Source organism: Chaetura pelagica, unplaced genomic scaffold (assembly GCF_000747805.2).
Source record: "Chaetura pelagica isolate M959 unplaced genomic scaffold, ChaPel_1.0 scaffold219, whole genome shotgun sequence".
Taxonomy (NCBI): Eukaryota; Metazoa; Chordata; class Aves; order Apodiformes; family Apodidae; genus Chaetura; species Chaetura pelagica.
Window position 1 is genome coordinate 1,314,981 of NW_009954552.1, and position 20,325 is coordinate 1,335,305.

General features: G+C 36.8%; 1 protein-coding gene across 1 annotated transcript in view; it reads left to right on the forward strand.

The window, feature by feature from the left end:
- Window positions 1–20,325, forward strand: part of CDH18 (cadherin 18, type 2) — a 167,058-nt gene that overhangs the window by 45,476 nt on the left and 101,257 nt on the right. Inside the window, exon 3 of the mRNA XM_010005082.1 lies at window positions 4,724–4,843. Coding sequence (XP_010003384.1) covers window positions 4,724–4,843 — 120 coding nt within the window. The remainder of the gene's footprint in view (window positions 1–4,723; window positions 4,844–20,325) is intronic.

The following is a 20,325-nucleotide window of genomic DNA, read 5'->3' on the forward strand; positions in this document are numbered from 1 at the left end:
GTGTTTCTATTATTGCTTCCACAGGATACATTCTTTCCATCAAATAATGGAAATCCCTATGCCGTTTTTACTAGTTCTGTAAAAAACACATTTTTTTACATTTAGCTGTGGAGTCTTTACATAACTAAACAATTTCTTGTTATTTTATCAATTCCTAAGGATTCTTCAGGATTCTTCTTTTACTACAGTAAAAATTTCATCTACTTTTACATGGTCATTTAAAGAACTTTCAGTGTTTGTGTAACAGCCCTCATGCTGACTGGCAAGTGGTGCCATTAAGCTGTTTAGTTGCAGCAGCAGGTTACTGTCTGTCTTCTTGACAAGTTAACTGATATTTTCCCCAGAAGTTGTACCTTTTTTTATCTGCTTATAAAAACTGTAGGTCCTTTGTGGTTTTTCTTTTTTTTAGGTCACAGACATGAAAGTACACATACTTTATTTTAAAATTATTTTCCAAATACTAGATCACAGTGTTCACTCTGGCACGAAGTTCTTGCCTTTATTGAACATTTTTCCTAAAAGTTGGTTCAAGAACCAGGTTTTATATCTGGAATTATTTCTTCCACAGTGCAAAAAGCTCAGTCTTACTGAGAGCTATATCTATGCTCCATTTTAAGGTTTATGAGAAGGCCTTCCATATCTAAACACAAAAGGAAATAAAAACATTTGCCATCAGTAAAAGCTCATTTCTGCTCATTTTCAGATAGCTTCAAAATGACATAAATACTGTGTATTTCATTTTCTGGTGTTGAGGTAACACATAAGAAAAATATTCCCCAAAAATTCAAATTAGGAATTTAATAGGGGTACTGCACTCTTCTGGACTTCTTTCCAAGGTATTACAATGTGAAGTAGTCATAATTTCAGATAATCTGAAAGACAATATTCATGGTGTTCATAAATACAATTTGTACAAAAAGATGCTTATTTTTCTTCCTGTGTTTGATTTTTATCTTCTAATGAATATATCTAACAAAAAAAACCCCGAGATTTTCTACAAAGGGAATGTGGATTAGTGATATAGTCACTGGACTCAAAGTGTTGATTTCCTGGTGAAGTGACTATTTTCTAAGGTAGAATGAAACTAAAACATGTTGTGTTGACTTGTTAGTGTGTTAAGACAATTTTAAGAATTAGTTTACTTAGGAAATTCCTGTGTTAGTTAAATTCCACCTTATTTTCACTTCTTTTACTGTTTTTTTCAATATTGATCCATTTGAAATTTTAACAGTGCAGCAAAATATGGGAAGTCATGCATAAAGAATTGCATTTTCAGGAGACATATATGTTATTGAACTGCCTCATTAAACATTAAAAATTTGTCTTTAGAGAGACAGACTGAAGTATTTCCTGTCAGCTTTTCTTTGATATATAACTACAAAATTTTAATTGTAAGCATACTTTAAAGAAAGAGACAAAAGACAAGATTTTGATTTCCCAAATGAAATAATCCCTATTTTTGGTATCAGAAAAAAAGACTAAGTTTACAGAGTGATGTTCAGAGCGTACAGAGCTAACTTTACAGCTCTGTATAAAGTGTTAGCTAAGAAAACAGAATTCCCAATATGTAATCTCTAAACTGTAGCAGGTAATCATGTGGAATGGTAGTTGTACTCTGAAAAAACAGAGCCTTCACTTTGGGGAAAAAGCTCTCTTTTATTGCCTAACTGGAGTGTCAAAATGCTTTCATAGAAAAATTTTGTGTTTACAGTGACAGACACTTTCACAGTGAGTTAGTGAGGAAAGTACAGAAGGTTTGCTTCTGGGTCCAATGTTTGTATCTGTTCTGAGATCTCTAGGGAAATTAGAGCCTTATTATTTGTTTTATATTCTTTTCTTCAGAATTGTTAACATTAAAAATCACAAGACAACTATACTGTATACTTTTCCATCTAAATCCTTCATTACACATAGCTCTACATCAAAAACTGATGATACATCTGAATGGTACAAATATATTTAAAATTGTGGGTTGTCTGTCATGTTGATGAGGTGAATGATGCTGACTTTGAAAGTGTAACTGGAAAGTAAAGGTACCCTCCTTACCTTTTTTCTTGCAAGGCATTCTAAATTGCATCTTTCACAAGCTGCCTTTCCTCTGAGCTCAGCAAATCAGACAAGAGTTAGGCAAAAGGTCAGTATGAGTGTATCTTATAAGATGCTGAGTGTGCTTCTGTAATAAAGTGAGAAAGTTAAGCATCTGACTGGCTACATTGCAGTGAATGAGAGTTTGAGAAGTGAGGAAGGGGATTGAGTTAAAACTTGTGGTTCCAAGTGTTTGTTTAGATGGACAGAGAAGACCTTGCCACTATTCAATGCCAAATTACTATTATCAGGTGTTTCCCGGGAGAGAGATGCAGATGTATTAGAGAAGCACTGTGGTGAATTGTAAGATATAATAGCATTCCATTCATGCTAAAATGACCAGTTGCTTATGTGAGATACTACCTTTCACTAGTCTTTCACTAGTCTTTCTTCTTAGAAGAGGAAGTCTCTGAAAAGTGAAAGTACCATGAAATCTGAGTATTTCTGGTATTTCCTTCTTCTGAAGTAGTAAAAATCTGTTCATCCATTCCAAAATCTGCTGTCAGCAACTGTTTTTCAGAAGCAGTAAAATTTATAGACAAAAAGGTACATAAATCGACCAGCACTCTGGGTAGTAAACCCTGGTAGGTGACTAACTGTATCTATAGGGTGGGTATATTTGGTTTTATACAATTAGAAAGAATAAAATCAATGTATATCACTTGAGTTATTAAACTTCAGCGGTTCCCAAATACTCCAAAATAAAAGAATGAAGCCATGAATAAAGGTGAAACAACAAATTAGTGTGCACAAGACTTCACCCTTGAGTGCAACAAACTTGACTACAAGACAGAAAGGTTGCAGCTTTTCTATCTCAAGTTTGAAGTTGTTGCCAAACTGGGCTACAGAGCTATAACATTGAAGTATTTAGGTAATATGACTGTATAGATTAGTAGAACATTTTAAGAAAATTATGCTAACTTTAATTCATATTTGTTTACCTTGCCATATAAACCCAAATACAGTCATTTAATTAGTTTTACCATAGACTTCTGATTAACTATGAACAAACTACCAGCTCCAGCTTGGTTTTATTAATATTCAAATTCATATTCCTTAAGGCATACTTAAATCTCCTGTGGGAATATGTTTTATCTATAAGCCTGTACACCTTTGAGCTATTCAGAGACCACAAGACACTATATTTAAGTATTACAGACATGTTTGCTGTGCTTTTTACTAAGTCTTCAGTAGAGATACAAAAAGCAAGTAAGTCATTCTGGCACAAATGAATAATGCTTTCTCCAACTGAAGAATCCAAACCTGCAAAGATTTACGTGTTTGCTTTGCTGTACTCTGAGACCCCATGATTTTAGGTATTTTTATTCTGAGTGTACACAGGGGGTGTGCACATTAACAAACAGTCCTCTGCATGGAAACTCATATAAAAAATCAAACAACTGCAGCTGAGGATCTAATGTCCACACTGTAAGTTTTTGGAAAGCTTTATTTCAGACTAGCTCTCATCTGCTGTGGGACTAAGTACCCATTAGCAGGTAGAGAAAATCAGATATGCTGCTAAAGTACGTCACCTGGTTTAGTTTATCCAGAGGAATCTTTTCCATGAGGCAAATCAAAGTACAGTAAGTGGGGGAGATCAAGGGCTTCAATTCAAAAACATACTTCTCACAACTAAAAGGTGAAATTGAACATCCAAAGAGTGGAGGTGATGCCTCAGTGGTTAATTTGACTGAAAAACCCTCTTTTATATGCAGAATTACGTGAAAGCTGCCTGTTGCGGTTATTATTCCTGTATTTTAATAGTGGACCAAAGGAGTCTGTAGAAATCAATGTCTGTGGAAGGATAAACAAGTGGGATGAGGACGAAAACTTTATTAAATTGTCAGTCTTTCATCTACTGATTTCTTATGTGAGGCATTGGGCAATGATAGCAACAAATACTAATCATTACATGTCTTGAAAAATATGGTAAAATATAAAATCACTTGTTTCTATTCTATCCATGCAGAACTTACACATTATATTTTTCTGCAAAGTGTTACTTGTAATTTATCCCACTTACTGACATGCTAAAAATGGATATTTTTCTAATTGCATTTATTAGCAGAATACAAATATTTGTCTTTTGTACCCTTTATCTGTCTAGTTTGGATCCATCATTGGAATTCCAACAAGATTCTAGTAGTTATTTAATTTTCAGATCTTTGATGACTTCTGATAGCTAGATTTTTTTAATTCCCTAGTATCTTTTATTGATTTGGTGGCGTTTATGGAAATTGTTTTAAATATGTACATCAGCTTTAATTTGGATTATGGATGAAGATAATCCTGAAGTCCCTATGAGTTGTTCAGATGTCTAAGCAATATCCGTTCGGTTTCTATATGTGTGAAAGTACACAAATATGCATGCTATGTAGTTACTATTTATGTTTATATATATGTAATTATGTTACAGATACATATATAGAGAAAGAGGAAAAGAGTTTTTTTTTCAAATTAGTATAAATAATTCTCCCTTAAAATTATGATAGGATTATAACATATTGAGAAAATGTTATTAATCTCCCAATTGTAGAATGTGAGGAATGCAGAGCTTTCAAAAATGCCTATAAAATATCTATATTTGTCTGAAAATTGTATTTATTATTAATTAACTTGTGTTTTCCTGTAAATATAGGTACATCTGTTCTACAGGTGACAGCCACAGATGCAGATGACCCTACGTATGGAAATAGTGCCAGAGTGGTGTACAGTATTCTTCAGGGACAGCCATATTTCTCTGTTGACCCTAAAACAGGTTGGCATTTTATATTTCTCTCAGTGTGTTTTGGGTAGTATGTTACAGTTAACCAAGTCTGGTAGATGAAATGTACAATGTACAAAATGCTGTTGCGTGGGAAATATTTTTTTTTAATTCCTATTGTAACCTACTTCTCACTTTAAGACTATGAAATTTAAGAGTCACTATGTTTTTCTGGGTACTAAAATGAGCCTACTTTGTACAGAATTAATTTTCCATGATGTCATAATGTGAACCATTCAGCCAAACTGGAACAGCAATTTTTTGTGTTTTCAAGCCCCTGCTTAGGAAGTGATTAAAGTTTGGCTACTACATGATATTTTTAAATGCTTTGTTTTGCCTGAAGGTTAGGCTTGAGAGGATCACTGAGTGAGTATTTCAACTCATATACCTTAATCAATTAATATTATTATTTTATTTTAAAACCGCAGTGTTGCCATTTTACTGAGAATTTATGCTATGATTCAAGAAGTAGAATGAACTGAAATATTTATGCTTAAACTCAATGCATTGCCCTTTCCTTTCTTCCACAAAATGTAAATGATATATAATCAATCTAAACTGGTTTCTTTAAAGAGAGAAATCTCTTTTGGGGATGGGATTACTAGTTTGGGATTTTATAACATTCGTAAATATTAATATGATAGCATATTTTTAGTATGTATTTGTAGTCCTTACTAACAAGGAAATACAATTAAAGAAAATACTTTTTTTCAAATTAATTTTGTAACTGTTTTTCCCTATCTATGCAAAGCTTTAATAATGAAAGAATGAAATATAGTGATCCCTACACTTACCTGTAGGGAAGAGTAATAATTTTTAAAACATGCTGAAGTTATTTAAGTGTAGTGTAAATAGTTTTCATTTTAATGTTTTTACATTTAAGACTTCTTTCTTATGTGTATTAATATCTGTTGAATTTGGAAACATACACTTGCTTTATTACAAAATAAACATATTCCTGCCATCTCAGCGAACTTTGAGTAGGAAGCTAGACTTGGTGACCCTCAGAAGTTTCTCTCAACCTAAATTATAAATTTATTAGCTCACATTAGAAAGGCCCAAGAGTGTAAAACCTGGCAGGATCATGTTGAAGGACTATACAAGGCACTGAGCAACAAACTTGATGCAAGCCTCTTAATAGATACTGTGTTTCGGGAATGAATGCTGGCACACTCATTACCCAGCCATGTGTGAGTGCCATCTGGCAGAGTACTGGCTGGCAGAAGCTAAAACCACTCTGGGGTACATGTTAACGACTAAGAGGTATGGAAAAATCAGTGATAAAGTGCTCAGGCTCTCTCTGTCCTTGATTTACTTAGAAACACAACTACACAACTCTACTGTACGTTTCTACTTCTGTTTTGGCACTTAAAGGCAATGACCTATATTTTTAAATATATATAATGGTGTGAAATTTGTAGTCTGGAACTCCAGTCAGCAAAGAATCACAATGGATGTTCTGTCTGTATTACAAAATAAAATAACATTATTATATCACTGTGTCTATGTTATAAAGAAAGCAGATAGGTTATTCTTCACTGCTAAAGGCTACCCTCTTGAATCCTGGAGGTAAGAGATAAGGTCTGGAGAGAGGAAGATTTTCACTTGATAGAGGAGGATCAAGTTAGTGACCACTTAGCCAATCTGGAGATCCATAAATCCACGGGTCCTGACGGGTTGCATCCACAAATTCTGAGAGAGTTGGCAGATGTTATTGCTAGACCACTCCACCACCTTTGAGAGGTCATGGAGAACAGGAGAGGTGCCTGAGGACTGGAGGAGTGCTAACAACACTTTAGTCATCAAAAAGGATGACCCAGGGAACTATAGGCCAGTTATTCTCACCTCCATTCCTGGTAAAGTGTTGGAAAAAATAATTCTGGACATCACAAAACAAGTGAAAGCAAATAATGTAATTGGGAGAAGTCAGCAAGGATTCAGCAAAGGGAAATCACGCTTGACCAATATGCTAGCCTTCTATGACCTCATAACTGTCTGGCTGGGTGAGGGGAGAGCAGTAGATGTTATCTACCTTAATTTCAGCAAGGCTTTTGACACTGTCTCCCATAACATTCTCATTAGGAAATTCAGGAAGAGTGGACTTGATGAGTGGACAGTGAGGTGGATTGAGAGCTGGCTGTGTGACAGAACTCAGAGGGTTGTGATCAATGGAGCAGGGTTGAGCTGAGGCCCTGTAGCCAGCAGTGTCCCCCAGGGGTCAATACTCAGTTTGGTCTTGTTTAACATATTGATCAACGACCTGGCCAAGGGGATAAAGTGTAAGTTTGCTGAAGATACAAAACTGGGAGGGGCACCTGACATTCCAGAGGGCTGTGCTGCTATCCAGCATGACCTTGACAGGCTGCAGAGGGCAACTGTAGGTTCCTGCACCTGGGGAGGAAGAATCCCATGCATGAATATAGGTTAGGGGTGGTGGACCTGCTGGAAAGCAGTTCTGATGAGAGGGGTCTGGGAGTCTTAGTGGATAGTAAATTATCCATGAGCCAGCAATGCCCTTGCTGCCAAGAAAGCAAATGGAATCCTGGGATGCCTAAGGAAGAGTGTTGCCAGTAGGTAGAGGGAGGTCATTCTCCCTGAATGCTCTGCCCTGGTGAGGCCACATCTGCAATATTGCATCCAGATCTGGGCTTCCCAGTTCAAGAGAGACAGGGATTTACTAGAGAGTCCAGCAGGGGAAAACAAAGATGACTAGGGGATTGGAGCACCTTGTGAGAAAAGGCTGAGAGAGCTGGGGCTCCTTACCCTGGAGAAGAGAAGGCTGAGGGGAGATCTTATTAATTCCTATAAGTGTCTAAAGGCTGGGTGCGAGGAGGATGGAGCCAGACTCTTTATAGAATGTGGGGCAATGGGCACAAGCTGGAACGTTGGATGTTCCACTTAAATATGAGGAAAAACTTCTTTACTATGAGGGTAACAGAGCACTGGAACAGGCTGCCCAGGGAGATTGTGGAGTCCCCATCTGGAGATATTCAAGACCTGCCTGGATGCAGTCCTGAGTAATGTGCTCTAGGCAATCCTGCTTTACTGGGGGAGTTGGACTAGATGATGTCTAGAGATGCCTTCCAAGTCTGACAATTCTGTGATTCTGTGACCCCATTTAAATTTTTTGACAGAGAGTTAATAACACTTTATGAACTTAAACTGGTTTTAATACGTGTATAGAATATGAAAATTATTCTGATACCTTAGTCTATTGAAATGGCAAAAGACTAAATACCTAATAAGGTAAGTAAATAGTGAAAAAATGGATAAAGCTTTTTGATTTGATAAGTTATCTTTTTATAATTCCAGAATAGCAGTTACTTTTATTTGGCATGATGTAATGGGAAGAAGTAGAACATTGAAAATTATGGAAAAGTCTTGAAGAATAGTGTGTTTCTTAATGAAGTTTCACATTGAATTCCTGGGGTTTAAGACACACATCTTCTAAAAGCATCACTCAGCTGAATTTGCAAACATTTCTGTGACCTGTTTTTCCTGAGGCTTGAATTGTTCAATTCCATCTTAATTTTATTTTATGTAGAAGATTTCTGAATTTATACTGACCTGCACAAACTTACCTTACAAGAAAAAATGGCTAAAACAGGGAAAAGAGAAAGGTCCCAACATTCATGACTGAATGTAATGTTTGTGAAGCATAAGAATCCTTCAGTAAAGCTTCTTGGAGGTATCAGATGCAGACACCACACTGTTCCTACCTCTAGTATGAACAGTTGCCTTAAGAAGTCTTCTGCTTCTAGCTTAGTGTTGCCTAAACTTGGTATTTAAAAAATTGGTATCTGAAGACTTTAAAATTACAGATTTTTAGGAGCTTAGTCTAGAATAGTTTAAATAGGATTTTAGAATTCATACATCTAAAATAGAATAGTGGTTCCCCTTCAAGCTGAGAAAGCTACTGCCTACAGGGGTATGAGGCACACTCTGGGATGCAAGGAAGAGCTATACCACTATAGTGGTATAGTACTATTTTTTTTTCTGGAGTGTTTAGATGAAGAAACACAGGCAGGAAAGTGAGGGATTGAGATAACGAGGAAAAAAGACATAAAAATAGAGGGATAAAGGGATAAAAGGGGCTAGTCCTGTGTGAACAGGCTCTTCCTCAGCACCATTGTCTAGTTGTGCTTTGTTCTTGATCAACACAGTCTGTCCTGTATCTGTTTATGCTCCACTTCTAACTACTTTCCTTTGTAAAGGGACTCTGTTGGTATACCTGTTTGTCTGGAGATTTAAGTGCTTGCATCTGTAGATGTAGTATGGATCTGAGGGTCCCATGTGCCTGTGGAGCCAGCAAATGAGAATACAGAATGTGTTTGTACTGCACAGGTGTGAGTGTCAGTGTGGGCTCGCTATTGAGTATCAGGTTGAAGTAGCCTGGGAGTCAGATGAGTGGCTTGGGTGCCAGTAGTCCATGTAGCTGGAAGTCTGGGCCAGATACTGTTGAGATTAGAGGGTTCAAAAGTCAACTGTAGTAGGCATCCAGAGGTTCAAACTGACTGTGGGAGTGAATGCACAGTCTTTACTTCACCCACAGTCAACAGTGGGTTGACTGAGAGGCCTGTTGTTTTATCTGTGTGTCTCTGGGCATGAAGCAAGTGAAGACCAAGGAACAAGGAGCCAGGTCCTGAATAGCCTGGGTGTTAAAGCCAACTAGTCAGAGCCCATTATGTCTATGTGGGGGTGTCAGCAGGCATGCAAGGTAACTGGGAGGCTGGAGAGTCCACAGCCAGTTACCAGATACTCTTAGTGTCTAAGATGTGTTACTGGGAGGATCCAAAGTGTGCTGGGATGGGTGGGGATGTGTGAGTGTGTCTTGCCAGTGCCAGCAGCTGGGCAGACTGGGGATCCAGGTGCCAGCTACAGGAAAGTGTCAGTGTCTAAGGTAAGTTAAAGGAAGGACCCATCTTGAGTAGACATGTATTTCCAACTAAATAGTCCTTCCTCTTGGAACAACTAGAAGCTAATTGTGCCAATGTATTTGAGTTCTGAGTGTTTATATGAGTGTGTTGTTTGCTGAATGAATGGTTGCATGTGTGTGTGCTCCCTACTGCATCCAAGTCAGATTAAAAACAGGCACCTGCAACCTCACCTCATACCAAATTTAATATGTATTAATAATGCTGATGAAAGAGAAAGAAGTCAATGTCTAGACACTAGGTGTATTTGCAAAGATTATGTGTATAGGATTATATGATCTTTTAAATCATTTTTTTGGGGGAACTCTAGAATAGAAACATAGATCAAGTCCAACCTTCAACCCTATTCTGCCATGTTCACCCTTACACCATATCCCTAAGCACCACATCTGTATGATTTCTAAACACATCTAGGGGTGGTGGCTCAATGACCTCTCTGAGCAGCCTGTTCCAATGTCTGGCAACCCTTTCAGAGAAAAAAATATCCTAATGTTCAGCCTAAATCTCCCCTGGATTTAGTCATTTCCTCTTGTCCTATCACTATTTACTTGTGAAAAGAGACCAGCACATACCTCTCTACAATGTTCTTTCAGGTAGTTGTAGAGAACGATAAAGTCTCCCCTCAGCCTCCTTTTCTTTAGACTAAACAGACCCAGTTCCCTCAGCTGCTCTTCTTAAGACTTGTTCTCTAGGCCTTTCAGCAGCCTTTTCTGTACCCACTGCAGCACCTTGATGTCTCTTTTATATTGAAGTGCCCAAAACTGAACCCAGTACTTGAGGTGTAGGGGATTGCTTCCCTAGAGTCACTGATCCTTTCAGAGTACCATTAACCTTACTGGAAAAAAAACAAAACCAAACAAATAATAAGTTGTCAGTGAAGAGTAAAGCAAAAAATTTATTAATATACGTAATATTTTTATATGATTCCCACTCCCTATAGAAATTAGAACATCTTTTGAAATGCCCCAAAATACATTAAAGCTTTTCCTCGGAGTTTGACTTACAAATTTAATATCCACCTTTCAAAAAATATGAGGTCTTTTGATCCATGAACTTTATGTAAGATTTATCCCTGCTTGTTCATTGCTTATGTCAAGTGTGGCTCATAAAACAGCAGCAGTCAACTTTTGACTGGTAATCCAGTCCCAGAAGGTCATTTTTTTCCTGGGGAAACCACAGATTAGACTGTGTTGGTTTTTGATTTTTGATTTTTGATATTTTTTTTTCCTGCTATAGCAGCTCACTTTCAGTTGCCAAATGCTTCAGGAATTAAAATAAAACCGTAGTCCAATTCTACTTCTTAAATAGTAAACTCATTTCTGGAGGATGTTAGCTACACACAGCTTTTCCCAGATGCATCAATCTTTCTGAACCGAACATACAGAGTGAATTAATCTGCAGCATTTGTCTTTTCAGATCAGCAGTTGTGGTTGTAACTGTGATGAAACAAGAAATAAAAACCTCATTCACTGCAGTTTTGAGTTGAAATGTAGATATTAGTGGATTGAGAGAGAAACACAGTTATCATTTAATTGAATGTGAAAAAAGATTGGGTATTTGTCTTTATTTGCATTTCTAATGATCTGTTTTTACAGTAGTAGTATTATAATGTGCTCAATCATGTATCAGCTTGTTTGGAGTTTTTTATGTTGAGATACTAAAGTAGTAAAGGAATATATATATTTATTTATGGAAGAACGTCACTGCAAATTAACACAGTCTAATTATGAATTGTGAGAAGACTGTCAACCTCCTGCTTTCTATCTTCATGATAATATGATCAGTGGTTTCAAGCACCCCTATAAGAAATGATCTATTCGCTAGTTATCTTGTTTGGTTCTTGACTAAGACCACAATGCAAATAATAAACATAGACAATGACAGCATAGATGTTTCCATATAGAATGTGATAAAGTCTTCCATATAGAGGTGTACCTCTTAAACACCAAATGAGCAATCCCTTAAGTTCAGGGGTGTAATTTTAAGGTTGTATGTGTATAAAGTTATGAATGGATTTAATACTGCTAAATAAATAGCAATGTTTTTAAACAATTGTTAATTAATGAAATCTGCTAAAATTAATCTCTTTGGTACTGATGTCATAATTACGAATTTAATGGATTAAGCTGTACTTAATTTCCTTATTTTAGAAAAAAATATCTTAAAGATGTGTAAAGAGGAATTTTATAGACATTCCAGTACAAAAAGGAAGAGCACCCATTGCATGCTTTAATATAATAGTCTACCAGAGTATCCCAGATAAGAATCTACTGTGCTAATTGGCATAAAGTTAGGATATTTCATTACTCTGTGTGTCTGCCATACACAGGAAGTCATACTAGTTAGTAAAATCATTTCAGAAATCAAATACTGACACTTACTTGAATGAACCTCTTTATTTTTTTATATGAAGAATTTTGTATTTTTTTGGGTTGAAGTATCTTGGCGACATCTGCTTAAAATAAGCATGTTGAATCGGGTTAATGATCTCCTGCTGATACGTAGGCTTGTTCATACTAGAGTGGCAACTGAAACTGGAATCTTGTATTTAACTCTCTTTGCTTCATGCTGAGAGATTCCAATATCATTTTAATGACCTTAGGGGCTATAGAAATATCTAACATAAATTGAATGCTTCTACTCTAAAAGAATACTATATGACAGCCCCCTAATTCTACAGTTAAGGCACCACAGCTGATGCCCAGATTCCTGTAGAGTGGGCTCTTAAACTGTTGTTACTCAATAATTAAATCTTATAAAACAGTAAGGGTGTTTGCATTAATCATACAATTTTGCTAATGCCACATTCTATTTGAGTTAGGTAAGGAAATATCTGTGGCGAACCTTTAAAATCTTTTTTGCACTTTGCCATTATCCGATAGTCGGGTACGTGGAGACTCTGTGACCTCACCAGGACAAAACAAGGATAATACAATATAGAGTGCACAAATAGGCTTTTATTTAGGTACAGATCAGCTATTAAGAGTTATAGCTATGTATTTGTCGTAAGCTTCTAATAGATACGATAACTAACCATAAACTACTAAAGAGAAAGATCAGGAAAGGAAATAAAGAGATAAAGGTAAGTCACCACCCAGAGCTTCACCAGCATCCTGTTGGTCTCGTAGTAGAAGCGGGGTGGTGGTCTGATCTTAGCAGGCAGCTTGCGACTGGTGCTATTCTCCTTTATACAGTTAATTCCTGGGATATGCCACAGCGGTTACCCAATCATTGTTCCATGTTTGCAGTGAAAATTCTTTATCACCTCCTGCATTTCTCTTGTCCAGTTATTTGTATAGACTTAAAAGTCTTTTCTGCCAGGTTGGTAATTTACATGAGAACACTATCTGAGCCTCTTGATTAGTTCAAGGCCTGTTATCACGAATGTCCTTGCTCAGTGCTAGTTGTGCCACCAATTGTGTGCCTCTTTTGTCTGCAATCTCAGCACATCCCACACTAAACTCTTTGGTTTGCCTTTGGCACTTGCCACATTGCAGGGGGTCTTGCCTTTATTGGCTGAGTAAAACCAGTTCAGTGGGTTGCCAAGATGTTTCTTTGTTAAACACTACTTATGTCTTGGATGTATCAAGACAAACACCAGACACCATAAGTGTCTGAATACACTATTTATCTCTTGGATACAAGTCCCATGTATCCCGAATGTCACACACTTGCATGGCAGACCACTCATTTATAGTTCCTAGTAGAAATTCCAACTTAATTATGTGTGTTTTGTTTCTACTTAATATCAAGATGAGAGGTCACAGTGAAGAATCAGTCTGAATGCTGAATTATTTAGATTAGTGATACATCTTGCTAACAACATATAGAATTAACATAAATTTATTTTGTGTGTGCATAGATACTGTAATTTTATCTTGAATCTGTAAGAATCTGTATTCTGTATTAAGGTTTTAATATATTTCTTTTCCCTCAAGGAATTTCTAAAATGATGTAATAGAAATTGCATCTCTAGCATATATCATTGACAAAGTCTACAGCTTGATGTCAAGAGAACCACTAGAAATTCAAAATCAATATGTGAGCCGTTTGTCTTTCTAATTCTACCAGATCCTGTACAATGCTTCATTCCTGAAGGGCCAGAAATATATGTGCCATCTAAAAATATTTTCATGAGCACTTCTTTGAGAGTGTAATCTGCCAGCTTTCATCACTGAGTAATGTAAATATTGCAATGTCCTTTGCTTTGAATTTCAAGTAAATATTGGACTTCCTACACCTACAATTTTCACACTTTTAAGACCAACTCTGAACAATTGACTCAATTCTCACAGTTTTCTTGTGTGTTCGAAATGTTTATATACTCTCACAGTTTTCCTTAGAATTATTCAAAGGATAATTTAACCCATCACATGTTCAGGCACAGAGATATGAGCAGCTTAACAATCTGCCATTGCTTTTAATTATGAGAAAAGTATTCTATTCCAAGTGTCTGTAAGATGTCAGTTTTTTCCAGAAAGGCATTACTTCTATGAACAGGTGTTACTCTCCGTGTCTTTGAACATTTCACAAGTGATATACAAACCGTTAATTGTAAGTTTCTTGTTTTTAAAATGGGAGGGCCAATGTGCCATTCAAACAAAGTGTGGAAATTACATGAGTGATAAAACGTTTAACTTCAGGGAAAGGGAAGATTTCACCCTAAAGCCACAAATATGTAACTGTAGTTTAAGCTCAACTGGGATGAGAGCCAGGATACTGACTCAAAAGATTAATGCACTAGACTCCTTGCAGACTCTGCCCCTAAGGACCAGTCCACATCTTAGCAGTACTTTTACAGATCAGTCTTTATTGTTGTGGAATTAAGCAGTGACTTTATTGCCTGCAATTGTGCTAACGGATATCCTTCTCCTAGACAATAGATTACTACTGGTATCTCTAGTTCTACAAAAAATAATTACTGGGCCATTTAATTTTTAATTTTTTTTCTCTCTTCTTTTTTTTTTTTTTTTTTTTTTTTTGGCTGGGGGACTGAAATGAAGAAAAGCATTATTTGAACTTTGTAGAGGTGCCCTAATTCATACATAGCTCTGCTTCTTGTCTACATTCCCTTTTCAAATTTAATTTTGCCTTTCAAAAGCTGTTGTGCGTATTTGTATTATTGAGGGTAATAATTTCAGAAATGCAGTTAAAGAGTGGCAATGAAACTTTGCAGTGGCATTGAAAATGAAAGGGAACAATACTGAGGTACCATTCTAAGAGCTATGTTATAGCTCTTAGAGTTTGTTAATGCTAAGGTACCTGCTTATAATTGGGGACACACTGGTTGTATGTTTATTAAATGCCTTGACTTCTTGTATCTCTTTTTTTTTTTTTTTCCCAATTTTTTTTGTGTTAAGAATGCTGTTGCTTTAACAATAGCATTGAGTAAGTTCACGATTTTTGCCTTTCATATGTTGAAAAATTATGTTTAATTCACACTGGATGTGGGTAAAAGACCAGTACTGGAGACTTGTGAAAAGGATTTTAGGCATATAGAATTAGTTGAAGATACTGTTTACTTTAGTAGTTGCATATAAGCACAGATTTTTACAATACACCCAGATCCTGTGATTTTAAAAACACAGGTACTCTCAGAATTAAGGCATAGCCTACACAATCTATATTAGATGAATAAATATGCATGCATGTGTTTTCCTGTCAGTCTTAATCTTTTAGAACAATGTATACATTTTAAGTTACAATCCGAGAAAAAGTGACTAATAACATAGAATCATTGAATCATAGAATGGTTTGTGTTTAAAGGAACCTTAATGATCATCTAGTTCCAACCCTGCTGCCACAGGCAGGGATGCTTTCCATTAGACCAGGTTGCTCAATGTCTCGTCCAACCTGGCCTTGAACACTGCCAGGGATAAGACATACACAATTTCCCCAAGCAACTGAAGAGTTTCTTCCTAATGTCTAACCTAAATCTCCCCTCTTCCAGTTACCCCGTGTCCTATCACTACATGCCCTTGTAAAAAGTCCCCCCTCAGATTTCCTGTTAGGCCTCTTCAGGTGCTGGAAAACTGCTATAAGTTCTCCCCAGAGCCTTCTGTTCTTCAGGCTGAACAGCCCCAACTCTCTCCCTCCATCTTCATAGGAGAGGTGCTCCAGCCCTCTGATCCTCTTTGTGGCCATCCTCTGTACTTGCTTCAACAGGTCCATGTCGTTCCTGTGTTGGGGACTCAAGAACTGGACACATTACTCCAGGTGTGGTCTCATGAAAGCAGAGTAGAGGGGGATAAGCACCTCCCTTGACCTGCTGGCCATGCTTCTTTTGTTGCAGCTGAGTACATAGTTGGCTTTCTGGGCTGCAAGTGCACATTGCTTGGTCATGCTGAGCTTCTCATCAACAAATACCCTCAAGTCCTTCTCCTCAGGACTCTTCGCAATCCATTCCCTACTCAACCTGTATTTGTGCTTGGGATTGCCCTCACCCAGGTGCAGGACCTTATGCTTGGCCTTATTGAACTGCATGACTTTGTCATGGGCCCACTTCTCACACCTGTCAAGGTCCCTCTGGGTGGCCTCCCTTCCCTCCAGCGTGTGGACTATACTGCACAGTTTGGTGCCGTCAGCAAACTTGCTGAGGGTGCACTCAATCCTGCTGTCCGTGTCGCCGACAATGATGTTAAGTAACAGTGGTCCAAGCAACCCTTGAGGAACACCACTCATCACACCTCTCCACTTGGACACCCAGCCATTGATCGCAACTCTTTGGGTACAACCAGTCAGCCAGTTTCTTATCTAACGAGTGGACCATCTGTCAAATCCATGTCTTGTGATTTTGGAGACCAGGATGTTGTGTGAAACAGTGTCAGATGTTTTACACAAGTCCAGATGGATGACATCAGTTTCTCTCCCCTTGTCCACTGATGCTGTGACTCCATCATAACCCCCCCCACCCCCAATTTGTCAGGTGCAACTTATCCCCAGTGAAACCAGGCTGTTTTCTAGCAACCACCTCCACAGCTTCTATATGCCTTAATAGAGCCGTCAGGAGGATATGCCCCATAATGTTACCAGGCACAGAGGTGAGACTGACTGGCCTGTAGTTCCCTGAGTCTTCCTTTTTTCCCTTTTCTGAAAATGGCAGTTATGTTCCCCCTTTTCCAGTCAGTGAGCACTTCACCAGACTGCCATGACTTCTTGAATGTGATAGAAAGTGGCTTTGCAACTTTTTTTACAGGACTTTGTACTCATGTGCAATGGTCCTTCTGGTTACATAAGCCTCTGTTTCATTAAATAGATTAGATTTGGTTCAAGTGTGATACTGTGGTCAAAGGAATCTCAGTGGTGTTGACAATATATGTTAGCAATTGTATCTTTTGGTTCTTAAAACATTGATATGAAGTAGTATATAATCTTTTGGAAATGACCCCAAAATTTTTGCTTCTTACATCAACTTTGTGTGGTGTGGCACATTCTGTGAGAGTTTCAGAATGCTCTAGTAAAACAATAGCTGCAAGGTATACTAAGGAAATAAAAATAATACAATGCATTGTCAAATGCTGTAAACTGTATCTGCAAATTATTTTTTTTGTAACTGCTGTAATGACAAGTGATTAATTATAGAAAGATAAATTGCTAATGTAAAAATCTCATCCCTAAACTATGACAAAAAGTAAAAAAAAAGAATTGGAAAAATATTTTTTTCTGAATGTGGTAGACTGCTGTTGCACTAAGGTATTTATAATTTTAACATAGTTATACATTAAAGTACAGAAAGAAGTTGTTTCATATTCAATATATAAATTTGTTTAAGATACTCTATCCTTGTGCAGCTGATCACCTACTAAGTCAGGAAACTAATAGCAAATGCAATGTAATATGAAGTACATGTGGAGTACAATTCAATGTGGCTTGTGTAACTGTTTTTAAAATATTGTTTCTTGATGTAACTTTAGGATATTCATCTTTCCTGTAAATTGTATCTTTCAGCTTCTCCTCAGGTAGAACCTTCTTTTTGCCCGGTAGTGTTTCCATTACAAAGATAAAAGAAAATCTGGACTGCTGAAACAAATGCAGAAAATGTACATAAAAGCAACATCTCATAATTTTAAAAGCTTTTGGAACATCAATTTCTGGAGTTCCTTCTTTTGAGAGAAGAGTAGATAAAATTTTTCAAAAGATAATGAAATCCATATTTCAAAACCCACCTGTGTGATGTACTCTTGGTGACCCTGCCTGGCAGGGGGGTTGGACTAGATGATTTTTCAAGGTCCCTTCCAACCCCTAAGATTCTTGTGATTCTGTGATACATTAATTGAAGTACTCACTGGTACAAACATAGAGGAAAATATTTTTTTAGTACCAGAGTTATGACTCGGGAGAATATCCAGCCAGATGTTTTTTTCAGTATTGCAGCTTTTGTGGTACTTTTAAAAGCTGGCCCATGATGTTGGCTGCACTGCAAACCTGCCTGTGGCTCAAGAGGGTATCTTGTATTGACATAGTTAGCTCAATTCACTTTATATCTCGGGCCTTCTCCAGGGCATGCTCAATTTACTTGTACAGAAGGACACTACAGCATATTCTAACCCTCTAGTGTCCTCTGCCTCTATACATGCTTCCTGTCCTCAAGAGCAAGCAGGGTCTGAGGGCAGTTGAGCCATCTTGTGCACTTCTGTGACTTGTGAAGGGAGCAGCCAGCCTTTGAAATGGTGTTCCCTGCAGCTGTGGGCTCCTGTGGACATGATCTGTTTGGATACCCTGTCTAGTACACAGTGAACAAAATAGAAAAAGGTTTATTGCTATTTCTCTTTTTTGGCTAGTCAAAGCAGAAAGAGATAGACATGTTTGATCTTAAAGGTCTTTTTAAACCTAAATGATTCTATGATTCTGTGTTAGCTTTTCCTTGTGCTGTCCAGTTTCTTTTAACATGTCCAGTTTCTTTTAACATTAGCAAGTAAATCTGGAGATTACTAGTCCTTATATTCATAGCAAAAAAGGAGCTCCTATCTGGTGGCAATCAGCTTGGTGCCTGCGCAACATTGTAATTGCATCTGGTTTCATAGGAAGGATTTCTGATTTTACACTCCTGTCACAGAGATTTAATTTTACATGCACAGAAATATGTGTCTAATTGTATTACTGTTCTGAGAAAATGGGTTAGTGGACTACAGTGGACCAGATTATAATATGACAGCATTGTTACTTTTTCATTCTTCAGCAATGAGGTACTTCACTGACTTAGAGATAAAACAAGTCAGTTTTAGAAAATCTGATTAAACTCTGTTCTTGTCAAAGATAATCTGGTTTTACAATTTGGTTAAGTTTACATTAAGCTTCTGAAGTGTAACCATCCAGTAGTGAAACAGGCCGGGATCTAACTGTACTTTATTGTTTTTATGTAAGGATTTGTTTTCTTTTTTTCAGGGTGTCTTTTTTTTCCTACTAGAAAGACCAACAGATGGAAAAAAAACCAAAACAAAACAAGTCTGTTTGAAGTAGAAAGGAATTTAAAAAAAATAAAAAATATTGTGCTTTTTCTTTTCTTTTTTTCCCAACCTATTTAAAAATACCACATAACATATTTAAAGCATCGTTATAGAGTATTTTTTATCACTGTTATAGTTTGAACTGAAATGAACTGATTACTGCTGAGGATATTTAGAATAACTGTCTTACAACACATGGTGAAAAACTAAATCTTATTTGTTTTTCTGAATCAAGATGAAAATGTCAGTAATGTGTTTAGAAGGTATGAAGTTTTTATTAGGAAATAATAAAATGAAGTGCCTCTGATTCAAGATCAAACATCTGACTTGCAAGAGTCACTGTTCAGATTAGTAGTCACAATGTTTTTTGGATAGTTTAGTGTAAGTTAAGGGATTCCTGTCTGGTGGAAAAGTGAGAAGGAAAAGGTGCTCAACCACCTGCCTCACTCTCCCCACCCCAATTAAAAAACACCACAAAACCACCTTGTATATGAGGAAACTGCATTTATCTTTGAAAAACCCTTTCCATTGAAAATTTTCAACTAAACTAATTTTTTTCTTCTTTTGTGTATATTGGTTTCGCTACTTGTCAATTTAGACAACCACTTTCAGTATATATGGATCTTCTATGCTGCATGCTTCAGTGACTGTTTATGAAGTACTATGTAATAACCTTGTTTTGCTATTCTGCTTGTTGGAAATGTGGATGTAGTACTGAGAATACAACATTTGTGGTAATACATTAAAAGTTAGAAATTGCATTTGGTGAGTGGTAGGTTAGATTGCTGATAATTCACTGAATTAATTATGCAGATTACAAATTCTACTAACAGGAAGAAAATATCATCTTTCAGAAGTTTGGGTTTTCTAAATGTACTCTGGGCAGAGTTGATGACAGTCCCTATCAGTAACAGTTTTCATTGTAAGGCATAGAGACTTTGCTAGATTTTATTATTTAAGCTGAAATTATCTATTATGCAACTGTTGTTATGTCTCATGATTATATGAGTTCAGAAAAAGCATTTTGTAATAATGTGGCCAGTGATGGTAATTATTATTTTTTATTATTATTAATTTTGCATTTTTTAACCATATC